The 20,321-nt window shown below is 35.6% G+C and overlaps 3 protein-coding genes across 5 annotated transcripts in view; 1 reads left to right on the top strand and 2 right to left on the bottom strand.

Annotated features, from left to right (window-relative positions):
- MFS3 (major facilitator superfamily transporter 3) overlaps nucleotides 1-5,716 on the top strand; it is a 13,380-nt gene extending 7,664 nt beyond the window's left edge. For both annotated transcript variants that reach the window (XM_046610075.2, XM_046610073.2), the window contains exons 5-9: nucleotides 928-1,160; nucleotides 1,240-1,389; nucleotides 1,520-1,652; nucleotides 1,858-2,099; nucleotides 2,675-5,716. In XM_046610075.2, the coding sequence (XP_046466031.1) occupies nucleotides 928-1,160; nucleotides 1,240-1,389; nucleotides 1,520-1,652; nucleotides 1,858-2,099; nucleotides 2,675-2,854 (938 nt within the window). In that variant the 3' untranslated portion in view covers nucleotides 2,855-5,716. The remainder of the gene's footprint in view (nucleotides 1-927; nucleotides 1,161-1,239; nucleotides 1,390-1,519; nucleotides 1,653-1,857; nucleotides 2,100-2,674) is intronic.
- l(2)10685 (5-methylcytosine rRNA methyltransferase l(2)10685) lies at nucleotides 1,828-8,708 on the bottom strand. Of its 2 annotated transcripts, XR_011176310.1 has the most exons (10): nucleotides 8,431-8,708; nucleotides 8,125-8,307; nucleotides 7,551-7,914; nucleotides 7,087-7,269; nucleotides 6,733-7,019; nucleotides 6,008-6,132; nucleotides 5,795-5,932; nucleotides 5,570-5,716; nucleotides 2,747-2,830; nucleotides 1,828-2,607 (listed from the first exon to the last, which is right to left on the bottom strand). XR_011176310.1 is itself a non-coding variant. In XM_069133295.1 (9 exons), the coding sequence occupies exons 1-8, from the start codon at nucleotides 8,515-8,517 to the stop codon at nucleotides 5,575-5,577; spliced, it is 1,509 nt and encodes a 502-aa protein (XP_068989396.1). In that variant the 5' UTR covers nucleotides 8,518-8,708; the 3' UTR covers nucleotides 2,691-2,830; nucleotides 5,570-5,574. The 2 variants fall into 2 exon arrangements, 1 of the variants encoding a protein (XP_068989396.1); XM_069133295.1 differs by lacking the exon at nucleotides 1,828-2,607 and having other exon boundaries at nucleotides 2,691-2,830.
- Nucleotides 8,709-9,870: 1,162 nt separating this feature from the next.
- On the bottom strand, nucleotides 9,871-17,412 carry LOC124212052 (chromosome-associated kinesin KIF4-like). Its single transcript, XM_046611760.2, has 14 exons — nucleotides 17,126-17,412; nucleotides 15,758-15,983; nucleotides 15,045-15,483; nucleotides 14,130-14,395; nucleotides 13,423-13,875; nucleotides 12,948-13,335; nucleotides 12,392-12,758; nucleotides 11,969-12,275; nucleotides 11,623-11,759; nucleotides 11,341-11,517; nucleotides 11,084-11,236; nucleotides 10,608-10,793; nucleotides 10,321-10,388; nucleotides 9,871-10,092 (listed from the first exon to the last, which is right to left on the bottom strand). Exons 2-14 carry the CDS (start codon nucleotides 15,981-15,983, stop codon nucleotides 10,026-10,028), a joined length of 3,234 nt encoding a protein of 1,077 aa, XP_046467716.1. The 5' UTR covers nucleotides 17,126-17,412; the 3' UTR covers nucleotides 9,871-10,025.
- Between the last annotated feature and the right edge of the window lie 2,909 nt (nucleotides 17,413-20,321).

The following is a 20,321-nucleotide window of genomic DNA, read 5'->3' on the forward strand; positions in this document are numbered from 1 at the left end:
TAGTCAGAAAATACCATCTGTTGGTAGTAAACATCACTAACTGCGCCGCATTTAAATATAAAAGTAGTTTTTTATCGCAGATTTTAGTCCACATCCACTAAGTATCGCAAAATGAAAGTCCAATAGCTTGCACAACGTCTTCCATGCCTCGATTTTTGTTCAATTCACCTAAAATGATCAGCTGATTACTCATTCCGACGCCACATTAGCCTGACGAGAAAATTAGACAATTCCCATAGACTGTAATTACATTCTAGATTAAGAGTGGAAATCTATGATAAAATTCTCCGACTACCATTGTGGCAACATAAACATTAATTATCTCATTATTTTATATTAATATCTTCGGGGGATTTTTTTTAATGCAGTAAAAACTAAATATTTTTGTTTTTGTCTTAAATTTGCTGCAAAAAATATAGCCAAAATTCCAAAAATAAGTCTGATTTCGAGGTAAAAAAACATGCGATTCTTTTAGAATTCCTATTTTTTTATCGAAAATGTAAAAAAATCAGTTTTTGTATTTCTGCGCAATTTTTTATGGTACCGCATCATGGAAAACTAGGATGGTTTCTGTGAGAATTTGGAAATTTTTAGAGGCAGTTGAAATTAATTTTTTCAAAGCAGTTTTAAGGATCTAGACATATCTGTAAAAAAATATTTCCAGTAAAGATAGAATTACGAAAACTTTCGGAAAATTTTGAAGCAATGTGAAAGTCTTTGCAAATTAGCCCAAATTAATTTCCTGCATTGTATATAAACTGGAATTTATACAAAAATCTTAGTTATTATTGGAATTTGGCAAAGATTCTTATAATAAAAAAAAAAGAAGAGATACCGTCAGAAATTGGTAAAAATATGTGAAAGTAATTTTCGCCAGAGTAAGCATTACAGTTTGCCAAATCTTAATTAAATTTTCGCCATTTACAGGCACATCACTAGGCACAGTAATCTCAACAGCACTGTCTGGTGTACTTGCTGACCAACTTGGTTGGGAATCGGTATTTTACGTGGAAGGAGCTTTATCCTTAATCTGGTGCTTCGGCTGGGCATTTTTAGTACAAGATTCTCCGCAACAGCAAACGAGGTTTATTACACGGGAAGAAAAAGAACTCATTGCGAACTCGCTGGGAAAAAGTCAAAGCAACACAGAAAATACCCCGGTAAGTTCAATTCTGAATGTAAATATAATAGAATTTGTAGCGTTCTGAACTTGAATATTTTGATTTTTTGATTTTCCAGAAACCACCGGTACCCGTGATGAAGATTTTGATGTCGCCACCATTTTGGGCTATTTTAATTGCACACGTTTGTAGTAACTTCGGGTGGTACATGCTGTTGATCGAATTACCGATCTTCATGAGCGATATTCTGCAATTCAAAATGAGTGAGGTAAAAATTTTCTCAAAATGAATATTCAATACTTGTCGAAAAATGTGGTTCATTTTCGTCTGATATCAATTCATGAAATTTCACAGCATTGCTATGATCTATTGTTTTTTTTAACACGTCTATTTTTCAGAACGGTCTTCTTACCGCAATGCCATACCTGTGCATGTGGCTCTTCACAATGGTTCTGAGTAAAATTCTGACAATTATGCAGGGCAAGAAATGGATCTCAGCTACTGTCTCGAGAAAAATTGCCACTCTAATTGGTGAGTATTAATTGAACATTCGTCAAATTATTAACAAATTCGCTTGCACATTTATTATATTTTTAGAGCCTCCCGATTTTATTACCAGAAATCACTTGACGAAAACAATTGATTCACGTTTAATTCGTTGATTTTGACGTTGGTAAAATTGGTAAAAGAGCTAACTCGATTCATGTCATTTTTTGATGAAACTTTTATTTTTTAGCGTCATTCATTCCGATGGTGTGTTTGATCTGCGTATCTTACGTTGGATGCAATCGAGGCTTGGCAGTGTTCTACTTAACCGTCGGGGTAACATGTATAGGTGGAATGTTTTGTGGTTTTCTTTCGAACCACGTTGACATTGCGCCAAACTTTGCGGGAACTTTGGTAGCAATCACAAATACCTTCGCTACAATACCAGGACTCATTGTTCCGGTATTTGTAGGGTATGTGACTAATGGAAATGTAAGTATTTACAGCGATTTTTTAGTTTTATAATCACCCTAGGAAAAAGTGTTTTCAAAATTTTCAGAAATTATAACATATTTAATCAGAGGACGAATCCTGACAGTTCCTCAGTTTTTGTGAAAAAAATCTGCGACAAATTATAATCATTACTAGAAACTTTGTAGGAGTATCTTAATTACATGATTCTTAAAATCACTGAAATTATCAATATAGTTTAATGTTTTTCAAAAGAGATACAGAATTTTTCTCGGAATTGTTTAAAAATAATTTAGTATATTTATGGAAAAATAGTGAAAAAAATTACGAGAAAGGGCTAAGAACTTTTTTCACCAGATAGTACAGTGAACGAGATATGATGTAAGCTCTGCTGTTGTATTTAGCGTAAGGTACTATAAGCGTGTGGTTTCTTCGTACAATACAACTGAACACTTTTACAAAATCTCACAATCTACAATTCGGCAAGTTCGGAACATGAAGTCAATTTTTGAACGAACTATAGCTGTTTCTGAAATAAAAAACAAAAACAAATTAAAAATTATTTGAATAAAATACTCTCAACGTCTTTTTTCCAGAATACCATCGAAGCTTGGCGCATCGTTTTCTTCGTTACTGTAGCCCTGTACATTGTAGAAATATTGGCTTACACGATCTTTGGAACGGCTGTAGAGCAGTCATGGAATAAGATCGGTACCAGCACACATAAGCCAGAGGATCAAGCAGCTGTTCCTCTGAAACAACACGACAAACTTTAAACGGTATAATTTATTTAGAAGAATTGATGTGGCAAAATTGGGATTCAAAGTGTGGGCGTAGCTAAAGCAAGATGGCATCGCACTTGGCGACCAGCTGATCGTTTCAGCCTCGGTTTTACTTAAACTACACGAATATAGAACAACAAGATACTCTGTGAAAGCAGTTACAGTTTTATTTCATTGCAGTGAGTTTGTAAAGACTGAATTATACGTTAAGTCCCGGCTTTTATAATTAAATACGACCTGGTTAATCTTTGTAGTACATTTTCTACCGCAAGATGACGTCCGATATTTTGTATCCCAATAGCTAAATGATGTGTAGCTTAAGTGCTGAGTTTCGCTTTAATTGTCTTCTTAATGCCTTACGCACAGTTCTTTATGACAACTTCAGTTACTTTTCCCTACTTTGGAATTCATTGAATTTAATCAAATTGGATGGAATAATTTCTGTTTCAAGAAATCGACCATTTTCTATTTCGTCTTCCTTTTTTAAACGGAATCATAAATGATTTGCTGAATATCTATCAAAAAAGCTGTAGTGTACTTTTAAAAGTTTTGTCACATGTTCGAAACGAAAGAAACGCGTTGTTTTTCGAATTGCTCAGCGCAACAGGTAAGGCATTAGGAGAAGAGAATATTTTTATAAATGGTAAATTTAACTATTACTCATGAATCATTGTTATTATAAATGAATGTCCATTTGTGAGCGAATTTATGTTAATACCTAGCTTAAATCTTGGTCCCCACCCTGCGTTCTCGAAATTTGTCTGTAGGATAGCAAACTATTTGTGCAGCAAATAATTCATTTGTTCATTTGTAAATGATTATTTAAATTCTCAAGTCATTGCATCGACACGTAACTTGAAGATTTCTTAAATGATATTTTCATATTGATCAGGTTTTCAAATTATAGCCGATAATTTCTACGTGTAAAATGCTTGTATCAAATATGAAAAAATACTAATACTATTCATTAATCATAAGTTCAATGATTCATTTATTCATCAATCATATCAAGCATTAAGGTTACATTTTTCACTGTACATTCAACTGATTCATAGAAAATTAACGTGAGATTAACAAAATATTAACAATATTTCCCACTTATAAAACGACAAATATTACGAGACTGGGAATAGAAATTCAAATGTTATATCTTTGGTCTATTGACAATTGAACAACCAAGATGTTCAAATAATGTGTAAAGTATATAAGAAAGACATAATTCTCATATACAAAATATTTTCGATACCGCAGACTTTGTACATTACATGTTAAGTTATTTAATTAATAATTTGTGCCAAATTAAAAATGCCCGGAGAATTCCATTGCAACACAATTTTTTTTTAAATCAGTGTCATATTTGTATAGTTTGTCACTTTACTTCAATACAAAACCTTTCGAATTCTTTCCACAGACATGAATCCTCAAGATTATACACGATCAGATAAGTCTAGCATGTTTAAGTAACAAATTTACTTGAAAATCAATGATGTTCCTATAAAAATAGTAAGTCGTGCAGGGTGGAGGTAAATTTTTGGAATTCAATTGAAATATTTTACAATGAAGCTCGACATTAGATGTAAGTAAATGTAGGATGTAATGTTAACATGCATTTATCCCATGATGTGACGTAAAGGTAGAAACAGATATATGTAAATCCGTAGACGAATGCAAATATCAGATTCAAGTAACCTATCTTCAACACTTTGCATCTCAGATAATTGTCAATATTTTCGTGGATGTTTCAACTTTGTAAAATTTATATACTTATTTACACCTTGTTTAAGTATGATAATTAATGACATAAATGTCTGGAATTAGTACATGCTGCATCGTGATTGAGAGCATTATTATTATAATGGACTGATACCGATTTATTAAACTACTAATCGACTGCTGAAAATTTTAAGCTGGCTCATGTTTAATATAGTGCAAGGTAATAATTCTATACATGCAAAAGTTTACTGTAAGGCTGATCGCTCGTTACGTTGTTCCGATATTCCTTTTTCTGTACTCTCTCTTATTCATTACTGACTTTACTTTTTGCATTAGGATCCAAAGCGAGGGGCTGTTCACTTACAGATTAGGTGACTAGCGATTACAAGATTTCAATGATTTTACACGATAGCCAATAATTTCGCTCGATTTTAAATGATTCCAATTCTGAAGATATTCAGTGATTTCGAGCGTCTTTGACCGTAATTTAAAATTATTTATAATTCTTTATATGAAGTGGTTTCCGATTTCAAGAAATAAATAACCCCTCGATCCAAAGTATGGGCGTCGCAAAAGCCAAATGGCATACCATTGGATGATTAAGTGATCGTTTTAATCTCGTTTTTACACGAAGATAAAAAGATGCAAAACTCAATGCAAGCGGTTACACCTTTCTTTTGTTACTTTTTCAATTAATCTTTTAGCACTGTAGTGAAAATGAAATTGCCATGCCACTTTGGCGTCTGAAAAATGTTTGTTAGATTTATCTGTTGATCTCCGTATCAAGATTCTTGAGGTTGAATTCACCAGATAGCATCTTACGATATTTTGGATTTGGATAATTTCAACGACTGAAGTAGAGCAATGAATATCAAAAAGTCTATCTGGTTATGATTACGATTTTTATTGCGACAATGATGCTTACACATAAGTGTCTGTAATTAACTGAATTAAGAAAAAATTATATTAATCTCAGTAGTAGTTGTATATGCTCACCTTGTTTACCGAACTTTGATAATTTTGCAGAAGTACATAGGACCAAAGTTGTTGCCAAGAGAAGGCAATAAAACTTGACCATACTTGAGACCGTGTCTACTGAGATTGTAGATGCACTTCAATGGGTGTAGCGACGGTGACATGTTTCTGTGATATCAAAAATAATGTAATTATTAAACCAATGATTTAATATTGCACAGTCACGTAAAGAGGACAGAATCTTACTTTACGATAAAGATCGAATTTGTTTCTTCCCAAGACTTTTTCAGCGCCATTTGGACGACACCGTCGTTCTGTATCGGGCTCAAAGAACAAGTTGAGTACACAACGGTACCACCAGGTCGTATAATCTTCAGGGCATTTCTGTTCAGGAATACGATTGTGAAAAATTAAATTAATGCAACTTCGGTGTAAAATAATTCTTTGATGGATACATACAGCAAAATTTCCGTTTGCATCTCTGGTAATTGTAATCGTTCTTTGATCCTTGATGGCTTGAAGATGTTATTGTCATTTTCGTGTAAGGAATGCCTGTCAGTTGTGCAAGGCACATCAACCAGTATCTGGCAACATGGACAATGAAAGGGAAAATTTAATTTCAATCATACATTTAACCCTCTCCGGTTGGAAAAGTCCGAAAAAGCTCGAAGACAATTGGAATACGGATTATCGGCGTGACCAGAGCAATATGGCGGCGTACTGCGCGATCAGCTGACAGTTTTAGACTCAGTTTTACAATTAGATAAGTTATATGAATATGAAAGCACGGAGAAGTCCGTGCAAGCGATTGTACCTTTACTTTGTACATAAAGTGGTAAAGAGTGAAATGTACGTTAAAAAATTACTTTTATAATTAAATACACCTCGCCAATCGGTGTCCTTGGCGAATATCATTTTCAGAAATGATCAGGAACCTAGAAAGTAAATATCTGAAAGTTTTTGCAGTTTTGCAATCATCGTAATGAAATGATACATTTGATCATATATTTAGAAGAAATCTCTAAAAAAAAAAATCATCTGATATTTTTTAGAATTTTTTTCACAACGGTTCTTTCATTATTTCGCATTCTAACTGCCTTTTGAGCAATAAAGGGAGTCAGTGGAGGGAATCAACCGGAAAGTACTAGTTGAAACCATATTTCGTCTCGTTCATTTTTACCTACTTTGTTAAACTTATCCTGCTCACCAATAGCTCTGGCATCGTTCTGAGAGATTACCAGTTTTTTATCCCATTGGCCCATTCCGTCCAAATACTGATCAATCACATTCTTTATCCTGTTAACTCTCGAGAATGTAGTATCATTGGCAACAATCAAATCAGGCAAAAGAGTTTGAAGCGTGATTAGCGTCTTTCCACCAGGTGCAGCGCACATGTCCAACACATGGTCATTCGGTCTTAGGTCCAAGGCCAGTACAGGTAGAATGGAGCCACCATCGAGCAGATAATAATCTAAGTAATAAAACTATTAACAATGCCAAAGTGCAAGGTTATAGAACATACTAAAAACAAAGCATACCTAGAACACCAGTAGATCCTTTTCGAGGAGATGAAAATCTGGTATCGTTCTCCTCTTCGAAAGTATAAATATTCAGATATTCAGGGAAATTCAACTTCCGTTGCTTCTCGACCTTAATCGAGAGGTCTGAACCTTTCTTGTAGTAGTCGTAGTGTTCTGACTCCAAAATATAATCTTCCATGCCTAATAAGGTAGACAAATGTATAATGTTGATTGATTCTAATTCTGAATAAAAGATTTAACGAATAAAAGAGAAGTCCGGCGTTTTTTTCACAGGCATTTAAGGAAATTTCCAGCTTAAAAAAAGTACCCATATGAAAATTGCAAATCCTAGGATATCGCCAGTACTGGACACTGCCTAATTAAAATGTGTAATTTGTAATTGACTTAGGAAAAACATATTCATCACTGGATATTATTTTGATGGTGTTTTCGAAGTGATTAATATCACATCATGTTCAAACCTTTGAGTTGTGTGGCAGGAACGTATTGGTGGAGAGAACTCATGGATAATTCATTTTGTGGATTTATGATTCGATCCAAGTCCAAATTCCCTGAGCTTTCACTGCCAGCAATTGATAACAATTCTGCCGGAACAGCAGAATTATTCGAGTACATAGAATCTTCCTCAGTCTCATCTTTAGAATCTGTACTATCTGGGAAACCAGATGATTGGACCTGTAAACTTTGCTCAGAGGCAGCGTGAAATTCGTCTATTCCTTTATTCAAGTTATTCAACTTCCTCTGATTTGCTTTTTCTCGTTCTAGCGATTTTAACAATTGACGTTGAGCTTTGTAGATTGCTCGCAGATTTATTGCTCCAGAATTCTAAAAAAATGGTACATATTTATGTTTTACTTTCTAAACTTTGTTTCTGATACTCGAAAAATTATCGTCAGGCAAATACAGAAGAAAAAAATAAAACCATGCCTCTGGTAGAAAAATTGTTCTGATTGTTTTCAAGATTCTTTTATGGATGGTACAGTCAACTTATGTTTAAAGGATTGAAGATAATCGAATACTATAAGATTACTTCACCTCTAATGTCTCAGCAATTCTATCTGTGTCACTAAAATTGTTAACTACTGCCATGTATTTGTTGTTTTTAGCAAGTAGAGCCGTCCTTACATCCGGCCACAGTCTTCCATAAACGGTGTCATAGAAATCATCAAAATGTTCCAAAGCTTTGGTGGTGTGTGTTTTAGTTTTCTTTACCACCGACTAGAAAAGAAAAGGTTTTTTTGTCGTTGATCATTCTGATGCTTCGGTAAAATCAAGACAGTTGTAAAATGAATTGTGCCGGTAAGACAGTGTATTTTCAGATTATAAATATCCGATGCTTACCCAATGTGTGTCTTTATGCTTGAATCTGTAAGGTACTTTGACGACTTTCAGGTGTTTCAGTTGACTCGTAAAACTTACAATCGACATCTTTATAACGTTCTGTCAAAAGGAACATATCCCGAATCACAACGAATACCTAACCTTGCTCTTTTGTACAGCACTCCGGCAGTAAAACCGTGCTCGAAAATGAAGCCGATGTTGTGAATTTTCGCCGCTAGCGCTAGTGAGGGAGAGGCCTACTTAGTACGCATCACGGTATGCATACACCGGCCTCGGAGATTGCAGCGCTCCGGTCTTTGGTGCACAAATTGAGAAACATAGGCTTCAAGACGGTCACGCTGCGTTATATACGAAGGGGCTTGGTGTGCCCAGACCTGTCAATAAGACCGTGGACCACAGACAATTGACTTATGAGTTTCTCCTAATCTAGTGTATAATAAGTCGTTTTGTATCGTCCTTATTCACAGCTGCCAATGCTCAAAATTCCCTAGGGATGAGAGGTTTCTCTCTGGACGTAAGACGGAGCTTGTCACAAATCGAGCTCTCTCTCGCACCTAGGGAATTTCCAGTGCCCCAAGTCGATATAACGGAAGACATTGCCAAGTTGGTTGTTATATGGTTGATATGATATACAATTGTTAAGCTATAGGTTCGTGATCAGCATTATACAAGACCAGCCCCCTGTCACTCCGTGTTTCAGAAAACGAGTCTATCTTGTCACACTCGGCAGAGAGCGCTAGTAGTACAGTTGCACGGTTTGCGCGATTACCTTTACGGCCTTTACAGAGTGCCTTTACGGCCTTTACAGAGTGCAACCCGTGCAACTGCACTACTAGCGCCTTCAATAAGAACTAAAATTATGTGACATACTAGGTTACTCTTTTTACTTTTTCGCTCGATCTAGTTGCAGGGGGCTGTACAAGACCGATAAAAAATGGCGCCAGTTTCTGAATTTCGTTTATGGCTAATGTGGGATTCTATGAGCCCCCACTTTATACACTGATTACTTAGGAGGGATATTCACGCGATGTTACTACAAGGGAATTTTGAACTAAACACTATCACAAGTACTCAGTTATCGCAAGATAAAGGTCAAAGCAACTCTATTTGTTAGAATCAAAAGAGATGCAAGATCTACTGAAGACAAAAAACTACATCAATAGTTGTGGAATCAAGTCATAATATTATGTATTATAGAGCTACTTTAAACATGTCGATAATTTCAAGCTTAGTTGACTACTTAAAAATTTGTTGAAATACCTGAATTACGAAGAGATAATTTTGAATACACAATGCTTATGTAAAAAAGCGTATAGTTTCATTTACTTACCTTTACCCTTTGAGCTTGCTAAGCGTCATAAGTTGTACTGAGATAAAAATATAACTGTTCAATAAAGAGAAAATGAAGAATGAACGTGTACGTTATTCATTAATGCCAAATTTAATTGAGCTGCATTTTCATATATCTAGTCCTTTGGCTAAAAACATGAATTAGAAATGTACAAAATTATTCAGAGTGTTTCGTTTAGTTGATAAAATTATGCGCTTGACCTTCGACAGGAATCCTCTGCTTTTTCTATGATTGTCGCAATGTTTTAGATTTCGATGGTTTGGTCCTGAGGTTTCGATCTCTTTGGCTTAGGTGGTAATGTATTCATTTCGCTGCAACAAAATTATCTTATTACAAATCATTACACAAATGATTTTATCATCGTTCTAATAAAATTAAGACCGTAAATTCATAAGGTAAGAAAAACTACATGAATCGAAATGAAAAAGGATCTTAAAAAAGGAAATAAGTCAATGATATTAGGCGGTAAAATTTTCCGACAAAAGTATCTACTTCTACAAATTATTAAGATCTACAAAAATCATTGTATATTTGCTTACGTTGGTTTCTTAAATGAGTCATCACTATCATCTTTGGTAACATCTGGAAACAGGATGGTTCGTCTGATCTGAAATTGGAATAATAGTTACTGTTAGGGGTTATCAGATTTTTTTTATCAGGAATATAAATTTGGTTTAGGAACACCATTCTTTAACACGTGCAAGTCAAAGTATTTTTCTTGTAGATTATTCAAATAGAAGGGTAAAAAAACCATTGATTAATGATCAAGTTTTCATTTTATAACTAAAAAAAGATGAATTTCGAAAATATGTAGAAGAAACGTTACGTTTTCTTGGTCTCTGTTGCAACATATTTCCGGGTTGCAATTGCAGTTTATGCACGCTAGGTCATTTTTCCGGCAAGTGCATAAACGCGTGTGGCACTTGGATTTGCATGCACATTTTATATCACCGTCTGATGATCGCTTTGAACCAATAATTCCAGCATTTGGACGGGATTCTGCAGCAGAGCTCTGTAAATTGGGAAGCGTAAATAGTAAAATGTACCAGGAAAATATTCAGGTAAACTGCTTAATTATCAAGCAAGTACAGATTCATTCGTTTTCCATTTTCCATAAAAAGTAGGGTTCAGAAAGTTGATATTTGATTGAGAAATGGAATTGTACATTGGGTGAAAACCTATTGCCACCGATATTTACATTTCACAATTAGATTGGAAAATTTTATTTAGCAAAGCATTTATTGAAATCTGCTGTCGCAATGTACAGTGGAAGACCATATTTGGGAGTAACGAAAGGCTTACCATGATTTTGCTAATCCGACTAAACAGAGGCGTTTTGGTCCAATCTGGATCTTTTTCGACATCATCTTCCAACAAGCTATCATCTGTGAATGGATAGTCTTCGCAATGTTCAGCATTTGGTGTTGGGTATTCTTTGGTTGATGGTTTTTTCTCCTTTAGAGATACATGTATACGAAGTTTTAAAAAATCGAATAGATACATGAAATAGATACATTATAAAGAGAACATATTTCATATAATAATTTCAAAAAAATTACATTGCATAATTGAGGTTCTGCTACGGGTTTAACTCCGCGGAGTTGATCAAGCAGTTGGGCTACCACTTCTTCGTGTTCCGCATTCAGCTTTGCCTCTCGTTCTCTCTGTTTCAAAATTTGCTCTTTTTGTTGGAGTTCCATTTGTCGATTTTTCATTCTAAGAGCATCACACTCTTCCTATAACCGTTGTGTAACAAATAAAAAGTAAATAACTGCGAATTGTGACAAGTCATGGAATATTCTGAAACTATTGAAAAGTTTATTACTGTTTATAATACACACCATCAGTTCATCGTATTGATAGGTTTTGGCATACTGGCTTCGACTTTTTTCAGCTGCAATATCAAACAGGGTCTTCAAAGCACACTTTGCGTCTATCATTGTCTGTATTTGATTCCACCGGGTTTTAGTCTTGTTTTCTGAAATAAAAAGATAAGAACCAAAAATTCAACAATTATTGTTACTTGAATATAAGTTACTTAGATATTTACGAAATATCACATCGTTTGATAACTAGATAGTATAAGTACCTAATTTCTTCTCGAGTGATACATTAAGTATATTTTTCACATGACGTATAGACAACTTCGTTTGTACTTTGTTTCACGGTGAAGTTAACTTTGATTACCTTGATCAGAAGCAAGAATCTTTTGCTGCAGGTCGGCAATTTGTGCACTGCGTAACTGTAAATCTTCAGTGAGTTCGGAAATTTGTTTCGCATAGGTGGCTGCATCATATTTATCTTTATTTGCTTTAATTTTAGTCAAGGTTGTTGTGAGTAATGCTCTATCTTGCATTAGTCGTTCCAACGAACGCTCAGCGTCTATCGTACTAGTGAGCACTTCAAGTTCTTGAGTTACCCAAGCTTGTATGCCGACTGTATTGCCCGCCTTGTCTCGCTTCTGTTGAGCCTTACTCTGCTTCTCCAGTGCTTCCTGCGTTTTTGATGAGTGTGAGGATTAAAATGAAAGATAAAAAATTCTCGACATTAAAAAGAATTCAAAACATTTGACTGGATGTGAGGCGACACTGGGTATTTTGAGATACTTACTTTCAGCCTCTTATTGATTGCGCAGGCTTCTTCCACTTTACGTTTAAGAACGTTCTGCTGTTTACTATGCTGTGTTTCCATCCGAACAATTTGGTGTTGTCGCTTCCTGTCTTGATCTTTTAATTTTCTAACCTCCTGTTCTCTTGTGAGCTTCCACTGTCTGAATTTTTCACTTTCGGATCGCATCAGCTGCATGAGTTTTACTTTGTATCGTTTCATTGATTGAATTTCAGTGAGCAGACTTTTTATCTTAGCCTCGGACTTTTCTTTCATTTTGATAACCGTTCCCTGCTGCATACATTTGCGAGATAATTCAGATATCTTCTTCTCAAGCTCTTGAACTTTTTTGCGACGTGTTTCTGCGAGTCTGAAACGAAATGAAAATTGAACCAAAAAAGAACTGTGCAATAACAAGTCTGTGGTACTGTGAAACATTTCATTTTTTCACTAAAAAGTTATCCGACCAACTTTCAGGATTTACCAAACTGAAGATTGATCTTTACATGCAGTTAATAATAGTAATATGAAAGTATACAAGTAATGTGTGATTTCTTACTTGGAGCTAGCATTGTTAGATTGAACTGATACCAAAACTTTTTGGAGATCATCTTTTTCTGCCTGCAGTTTTTTTATTTCGGATTCCATCTCCTGCATTTCCTTTGAATATTCAACCATTTGCGTAGAGTTTGCTATAAGTTTTGCAACCAATTCTTCTTTCAAAGCTAATTCTCTGTTTATATTTTTCACTTCATCTTTCCTCTCAGCCTGTTGCAAGGTATGCTCCTCTTGTTTTATATCCAGATCTACTCCTCCAGTTTCGGTATCATCTGAATTTTCATCCGCAAAATTAGTATCAGCCGAATCATGATTAACAAATTGTTTCTCTGTTGATAATTCGTGACTCAAAATTTCCCTTGCTGTCTTTTCTTGATCGCTTTGAAACTCTAAAAACGAAAAGAATGAAAAGAGTTTGTCAGTTTTCACACTATATAATAACGAAACTGCATCAATTGATCGAATTTGAATCACACCTAAAATTTTATTGTATATGATTTTCAATGCCGATCGATGTTCTTCAGTGGCATTGGGATTTGCGTCGAAGTCGTCGATAGATTGCTTAAAGTCTCTTAAAAGATCAGCAATGTTTTTTCTAAGAGTTTCACTGGCGCTTTCTGCCAGATCAGCACGTTCGCTCATATGCAAAAATTCAACTAGATTTGCATGGAGTTGTTCAGTTAGATCCCTATTTTTGACTTGCATTATCTGTATTTTTGCTTGCAGTTCTTTGTGTTCAGGTGGGCAAGCGTTTTCACCATTTACTGTATTTCCTTGTGAAAGAAGAGCCAATCTCAATTCTTGAATTAACTTATTTAACCTATTTACTTCAGCAGCGTGTGGATCTTGATTCACAATCGGCTTATTCTTTATTCTTCTTGCTCTGTCAGCATATCGCAGTGTACTCAAAGTTTCATCGAGGTTGTAGTCTGGATATAGAAAATCAGATTTGTTACAAATTAATTTGAAAGATTAAAGCAAAGTTTCCTACTTTAGTCATAAAATTTTATCTGTTCACAGCCTACATATTGTACAAACAGTTGTGTAGTTTTCCAAAATAAATATTTTCGACCAAAAAAGAATGTCTTGTGTCAAATGAAATTCAAATATTAGTATGTGGCTTTTGTTCAATGAAAATAAGGTCCTGAATGGAGCTACTTTTCTTGATACTTCACATGCTGACCTGCAGGACTGATACACGCGATAATTAGAGTCATGGAGTTTCCGCCTAATGAGTCTTGCAACAACCTGGTTAATTTGCTATCACGATACCCAACATAGCTCCCGGAAGTTCCATCTCCCAATTGTGAGATCACATTACCCAACGCGAGGAGACCTTTATTTATATTTACGCCTTCTTTGAATCTTTCACCGGTGGCTTTGGTTTTTTTGCTACGTTCGGAACCAGCAAGGTCTACCAGATGAAACTTTGCTGTTGTTGCAGAGTTACTGTTTCAAAAAATATTCAAAAATTGTTAGATGTTCTTAAATTGTTTTTCTTCAGCATACCGAATCACGAGGGCAAATTTTTATCATGTTTTGGCAGTACGACTTCGTAACACCAAAATATTGGTTTTACCAATAATTCGATAAATAGATTTTCACGATTCGTTGCTTGTGTGATGTTTCTTGATGAGATTTTACTCCTATCATGAAATGACTTGACTAATTTGAGTTTTTGTAATGTCAAAAGTAAGGAGAATGCACTAAGAATATATACTTTTTCATGATCAAAATTGAGTTCTTTTTAATTTGGGTAAGATTGGTGACAAGTTTTACAAAATAAAAATTTAATTTTAATATCTTTTTGTGAAATCCATTTCGAAATAAACAATTGCATTTGAAATTTGAGAATTTTGTCGTTTTTAAACAGTAAACAATCCATCAAAATTACAGTAAAATTCAAACTCAGGTACCCAGATGTCATTTTAACGATCGGTCAACTTGTCAAGTATATGTGAATAATTCTTTGTACATCGTATAGAATAATCATTTGCAGACATTAATCTAACAATAAGTATATCGATCAATGACTGTGAGAAGAGATTCTCAGTGCCAAAAGATCAAGTTAATAAAGTAAAGTAAATTAAATCCTTACACATCATCTTTTTTCTCTTGACGTATGTTGACAGTAAATATGGCATGGCTCCTGCTACTTTGCGAATTCATTGCTGTTGCCCCAGTGGCTCGACCCAGCGAACCTTGACTAAGGCACTGAAATGTTGCGGTGGCATTTTCAACTTTGATTTCAGTCAAGCCAGGTATTTTTATGCCTTGTGTATCTTCACGAATATCGACAACAGAATTTTCTCGGGATTTTTGGGAGAGCAGGTCGTAAAGTTGCTCTTGATAAAGTTCAGTGAAAGAGACTGTGATTTCGAAATTGCAGTCTGTTTGTTGTTCCACAATTTGGAAAATGTCATTTATTGCATGAGGGATGATACCAAGCTCTTCACTACCTCCTTTATAACACGTCCCCATGGAATGGGTTTTACCACTTCCAGTTTGGCCATATGCTAATATAGTTACGTTATATCCTAACAAATAAACACGATAATGTCGTCAAAATAAAGAGCCATATGATAATTTTAAAAACAGTACGTAAGGAAAATGATAGTCTCTGGTATTGACATACAGATAATTAATGCCATAACACTGCTGCGAGTAGATGGTTTTGGAATAAAAAGTCTGGAATGAGTGATGCAAAATATGATGGCAAATCAAATAGACATGGTTGAGAAATGTAGGTTTCATAAGAGTAAGTTGAAAAATTAAAAAGCGTGAGCAACTGTAAGTCTTTGATATTTTTACCTTGGAAGAGATTATTTATCATTCCTTTGACTGCTGTATTATAAAATGTTTCCTGGTTAACTTCAGGAGGAAATACGTGATTAAACGTAAAGGCTTTGTCAGTACCCAGCACCTGAACCTGTGGTTGGCCACGCACTGTTGCGACGCATGTCTGGCAGCCTTTCTCAATCTCTGTTTGAACCAAAGGTCTGATCCTCAGGGCGACGTTGACCGAAGCATCAACCATCTATAAAATATGTCAAGATGAAAATTAATTAACAAACATTAAATTTGCAACAGCAGAAAACCACTTTAGCCTCGTTACGTCATTTCAAAGCATCTGTGAAATGTATTTTTTTTTGAAGTAACAGATATAATTTGTACACAATTACTTTGTTCAAAGACACTTCTGTTATAGTTGTTGAACAGTTACATGATTACGAGAAAACTGAATTTTGCTCGAACATCAGAGGGGTCAGGATTACAAAGGTATGGCAGGCGGGGTCCTGCCGAAACGTGGTATTAAAAGCATCATTCTATGAATTGCATCTTGTCATCATTGACTGTTTCAACCAATGAAAACTTAATCATACAACAAACACAGTAACGAACTTCAAGCATCAAGAAAATTAAAGTATTTTTTCTCTTCACAATATAAAGAATTTCAAGTTAACTTTTGAAGAAATGAATTTAAATTTAAAAGAGAAAACACCTGATTTGTTGACGCGTCCTTCACAGGCTAGTATAGTTGTTTAGGAAGGGGATTGAAGCACACAATAGAAAAAACTGCACAATCCTTCCATGTCATTTATACATAAAAATAAATTGGCACAAACAACGGATGTCCATTACAGTGGACACGTAATGCTTTTCAAGTATATAACTTTACAGTAATAGGTTTCGAGCTTTTTTATTTTCTTCATCACATTTGAGACTACCTTAGAAACATAAATGTTTTGTTCTAACAAAAAGAATGTCGATGTCAAATAGCCTATAAAATTAGAAACGAAAACGAAAATTACACGCATCTTGTTTCATTTACTTTAGCTACACTTTTTGGACTAGAAAATATACTTAGATGACGGTACAGTCTTCGACATATATTTTTTGTCAAACAGGTATTGCAACTACTGACAAATTGTAATCCGTAGAAGAAAAAATCTGATGAGTAAAGTTTTTGTCATGAATTTCTGAAACGTATGTCCACTGAAAAAGACTAAGGGTTAATGCTCGCGCAATTATGTGAAGAAATTACAGCTATTAAAGAAACCAGCTAAAAGTAAAATCAGTGAAAAGGTATGTTGCTTTCAAATGCACAGTTCCGATTCATTCCGATTATAGACGTCACCAAATTTATCGTAGCTGTGAATTAACTTGCGATAATTTTACCTTAATGCTTTTCAGAATCCAAATATATTTCTCTCTTTTTTACAATTCATCCACTTTTCATTAGAGACTCACGGTCCAGCCGTACTTATTTTTCCTGCTTTTTTTTCAAGCTCTCATGTCACTCGCATTGAAAATCACTTTCCGACCGTTGTACCGTAGTACATTTGAAATTTTCGTTTGTCGACAGGTAGGCAGAGGGGACAGGTAGTTCATCAGTGTTGCCAACTGGAAACACCGGCCGTTTCGCCTGGTGACCATGAGTGTCGCCGCTATCGAGGGATCCAGGCTGAGCGAGAGAGACGGAAATAGATTTCAAAACCACGAACGGTCAACAACCTATTTCCGTCTCTCTCGCACGGTTACTCAGCACATATATGCTCAGCACCAGAGACTAGTAGAGAAATTGCCAATGCTCGCCCTGCGGGTGAACCAAGTTGCGGGGGGATTTGGACGTGGTGGGGGTAGTTCGCGTGCACATTGGCTTGGCCGATACGTCAGATTTTGGAAGATCGCTGCGGCAGCTGCGTGTACATCAGCTACCTGGGTAATGTAGAGTGACTGCAGAGCTGACTGAGCGGCGGCGTGCGAGTGCCTCGAGCGTATCTACCGGGTGAACCTTTCTGTTTGGAAACCGCGCCTTCCGCGTTTGTTGGAGAAATCAACAAATGCGAGAGTTCACGTTTATTCACAGACTCGATTGTATTTTGCCGATGATGCATGAGTCTGTAACTGAACATTTAATTGTGATAAGCATATATTCATATCACTGTCTCCTCAATTGGGCCTGTTGCGGAAAAGTATAGACGAACGTGGTGGGGAGTTGTCAGTCACGTCTGAAACAAAAGTACAACTTATGGCCACAAGAGCGACGGTACGAGTTATTCATAAGCTTATTATTATTATTTGGCGGAACCCTAACCAATCTTTTTGATACTCATACACAGATAACCTTAAAAACAAATCTTGGCGTAAGTATTTATGAAATATATCTGAAATGTATAAAAACACTCGTTTAACTAATCGTATTATTTTTTGTTTTAGGGCAACAGAACCAATTTTTTAACAATAGCACTGAGAACTATAGAATGTTTAGTCGTAAAAGATATTCACTTTAATAACTCAAAGCAGTAATAATATATAAAAAAGGTCTCTACACATTTTATCGTAAAGTCGACGGTTCGCGAGATATAGAGCGAAAAGCGTTTTCCAAAATGGCGGCGATCCTGATAGCGATAAGAGGTCAACTATCTAGATTTATACTCAGGAGACACCCCCTTACCAGTCCCGAAAGTATCCCATGTTCCTTATTTTTTGCACCAAACACCACTTTCAAACTACCCATTGACTGGGCTGAGTGAGGGCAAGCGATTTTAGGAAAATTATGTCACATTGAAAAGGCATATCCGTATTATTGGAATAAAATAATGACTATGTCGATAAAGATATGGTACTGACATTTACAATCGGTACGTAGTTTTACGTACTCACTTCGTACCGTCTCAAATTCAGGCTTCCATACCGACACTACTTTGGCTGCTACGAATGTCGGTACAAGCCCGTTAAGTAGAGTCGATAGAGCAGAAACCTCCTACGCTCCCAGGTCCACCTGGGCCCACTTGCCCGCCGAAAAATGATACACAAAAATTTACCCAGGGGTAACTGTCTTAGTAGTCTTCAGTCAACAGTACTTATAAATATATTCTGCAAAACTTATTTTCTAGATTGACAAATTAGCTATTGTTCTGAAGTTGGCAACACTGATTCTTGCTAAGCGGCAATTATCATGGAGACCTACACCAGGAGCACGAACTCCACGTAAACAAATAGCTACCTGAAATAAGATGGCACTGATGTTCCATATACATTTCAGTGTTCCATATGCACCGAAGACAGTAAAGGGAATATAAAGCGGTAATGAAAACTTCCCATGAGACATTGCAAGATCATCGATTAGTCGATCTAGAGCATCCCTATAACCAATGACACTTCCGTACAAAAGGAATACTAGTGACGCTAGTGGTACAAAAAATAAACCTGCTGTGAACGATTACTGTGACAAGTTTTGTCAATTGACCCATTTGAGTTCGTGCTCCTCATGTCGTCTTCATGGGCAATAATACTTGAAAGCCGAAGATGTGTATTTAAAATTATAATTGAATTTATACTAACAACGACTGTAAAAATAATGTTGCTAGATGCCTTTAATTTTTTTCCATGGAATACAACAATAACTTGCACAAACTTCCACTAAAGTGAAAACATTTTCAAATTCGTTTGATACGTATTGTTTCATTCTTACATTTTTGTGGTCAGCTCAATAACCGTTGCAATTCGTATAGTATTTGAATGCGTCTTTATTCTAGACCTGACTGTATATTGTTCAGTTAAAGATTCTGATTTTTCTAATGTATTACTCTTATATTCGGTCAATAGAAATAAGATCAGTATTACTTATTGCTATGCTCATAAACTCGTTTTATTACATCCTGTGAACGGGTAAAACTGAAACAAAGAGACACGCTTAAACATTACTCTTATTATTCAAGAATCCCGAATTGAGTTTATAAGTTTCTCGAAAACTTCGTGCAATTAGCTGTGCAAGCGTACTTTAATAGCCAGTTGTGATTATAGAACCCGGAAAAATTGAGTTTAAAATTTTCGATTATTTCAAAATCTGGGTAGATCTGCGATCGAGAATTAGCTCTGAAATATAGTTGCAATAGATTCAATAATAACACGAGAAATTCTTCTTTTGTTAATCCACACTTCGTGCAGGCACTCCCACAAAATATACAACCCGTTATTCTCTGCCCTCATTTAGACGTATAACATCGATCGAACTCTGCAGATAGATTAAATTATACACAAGGCGAGAGGTAATGAAAATCGTAAAAACTTCACTGTACGGTTGGCAACCTGTTCAGCAGCTAGTTGTGTGACATTATACATCTGTTTACAGAGTAAACTACGAGTGTGACGTTTGGACAGAAGCTCCGAGTACTGGCTAAAAGACTCGTCGAAAAACCCGCGAAAACCGAAATAACCGCGAAACGCGTGTCTTCCGATACGTCAGCTAAAACTTGTGGCGGTAAATTATAATTGAACAACGTGAAAACATACTAAGCAATAACAAACATCCGTTTTAATGGCAGGCAAGCAAGATTAAGCCCATGTAGCAGTTCCAGCTTTATCGACT

Source organism: Neodiprion pinetum, chromosome 2, assembly GCF_021155775.2.
Source record: "Neodiprion pinetum isolate iyNeoPine1 chromosome 2, iyNeoPine1.2, whole genome shotgun sequence".
NCBI lineage: Eukaryota > Metazoa > Arthropoda > Insecta > Hymenoptera > Diprionidae > Neodiprion > Neodiprion pinetum.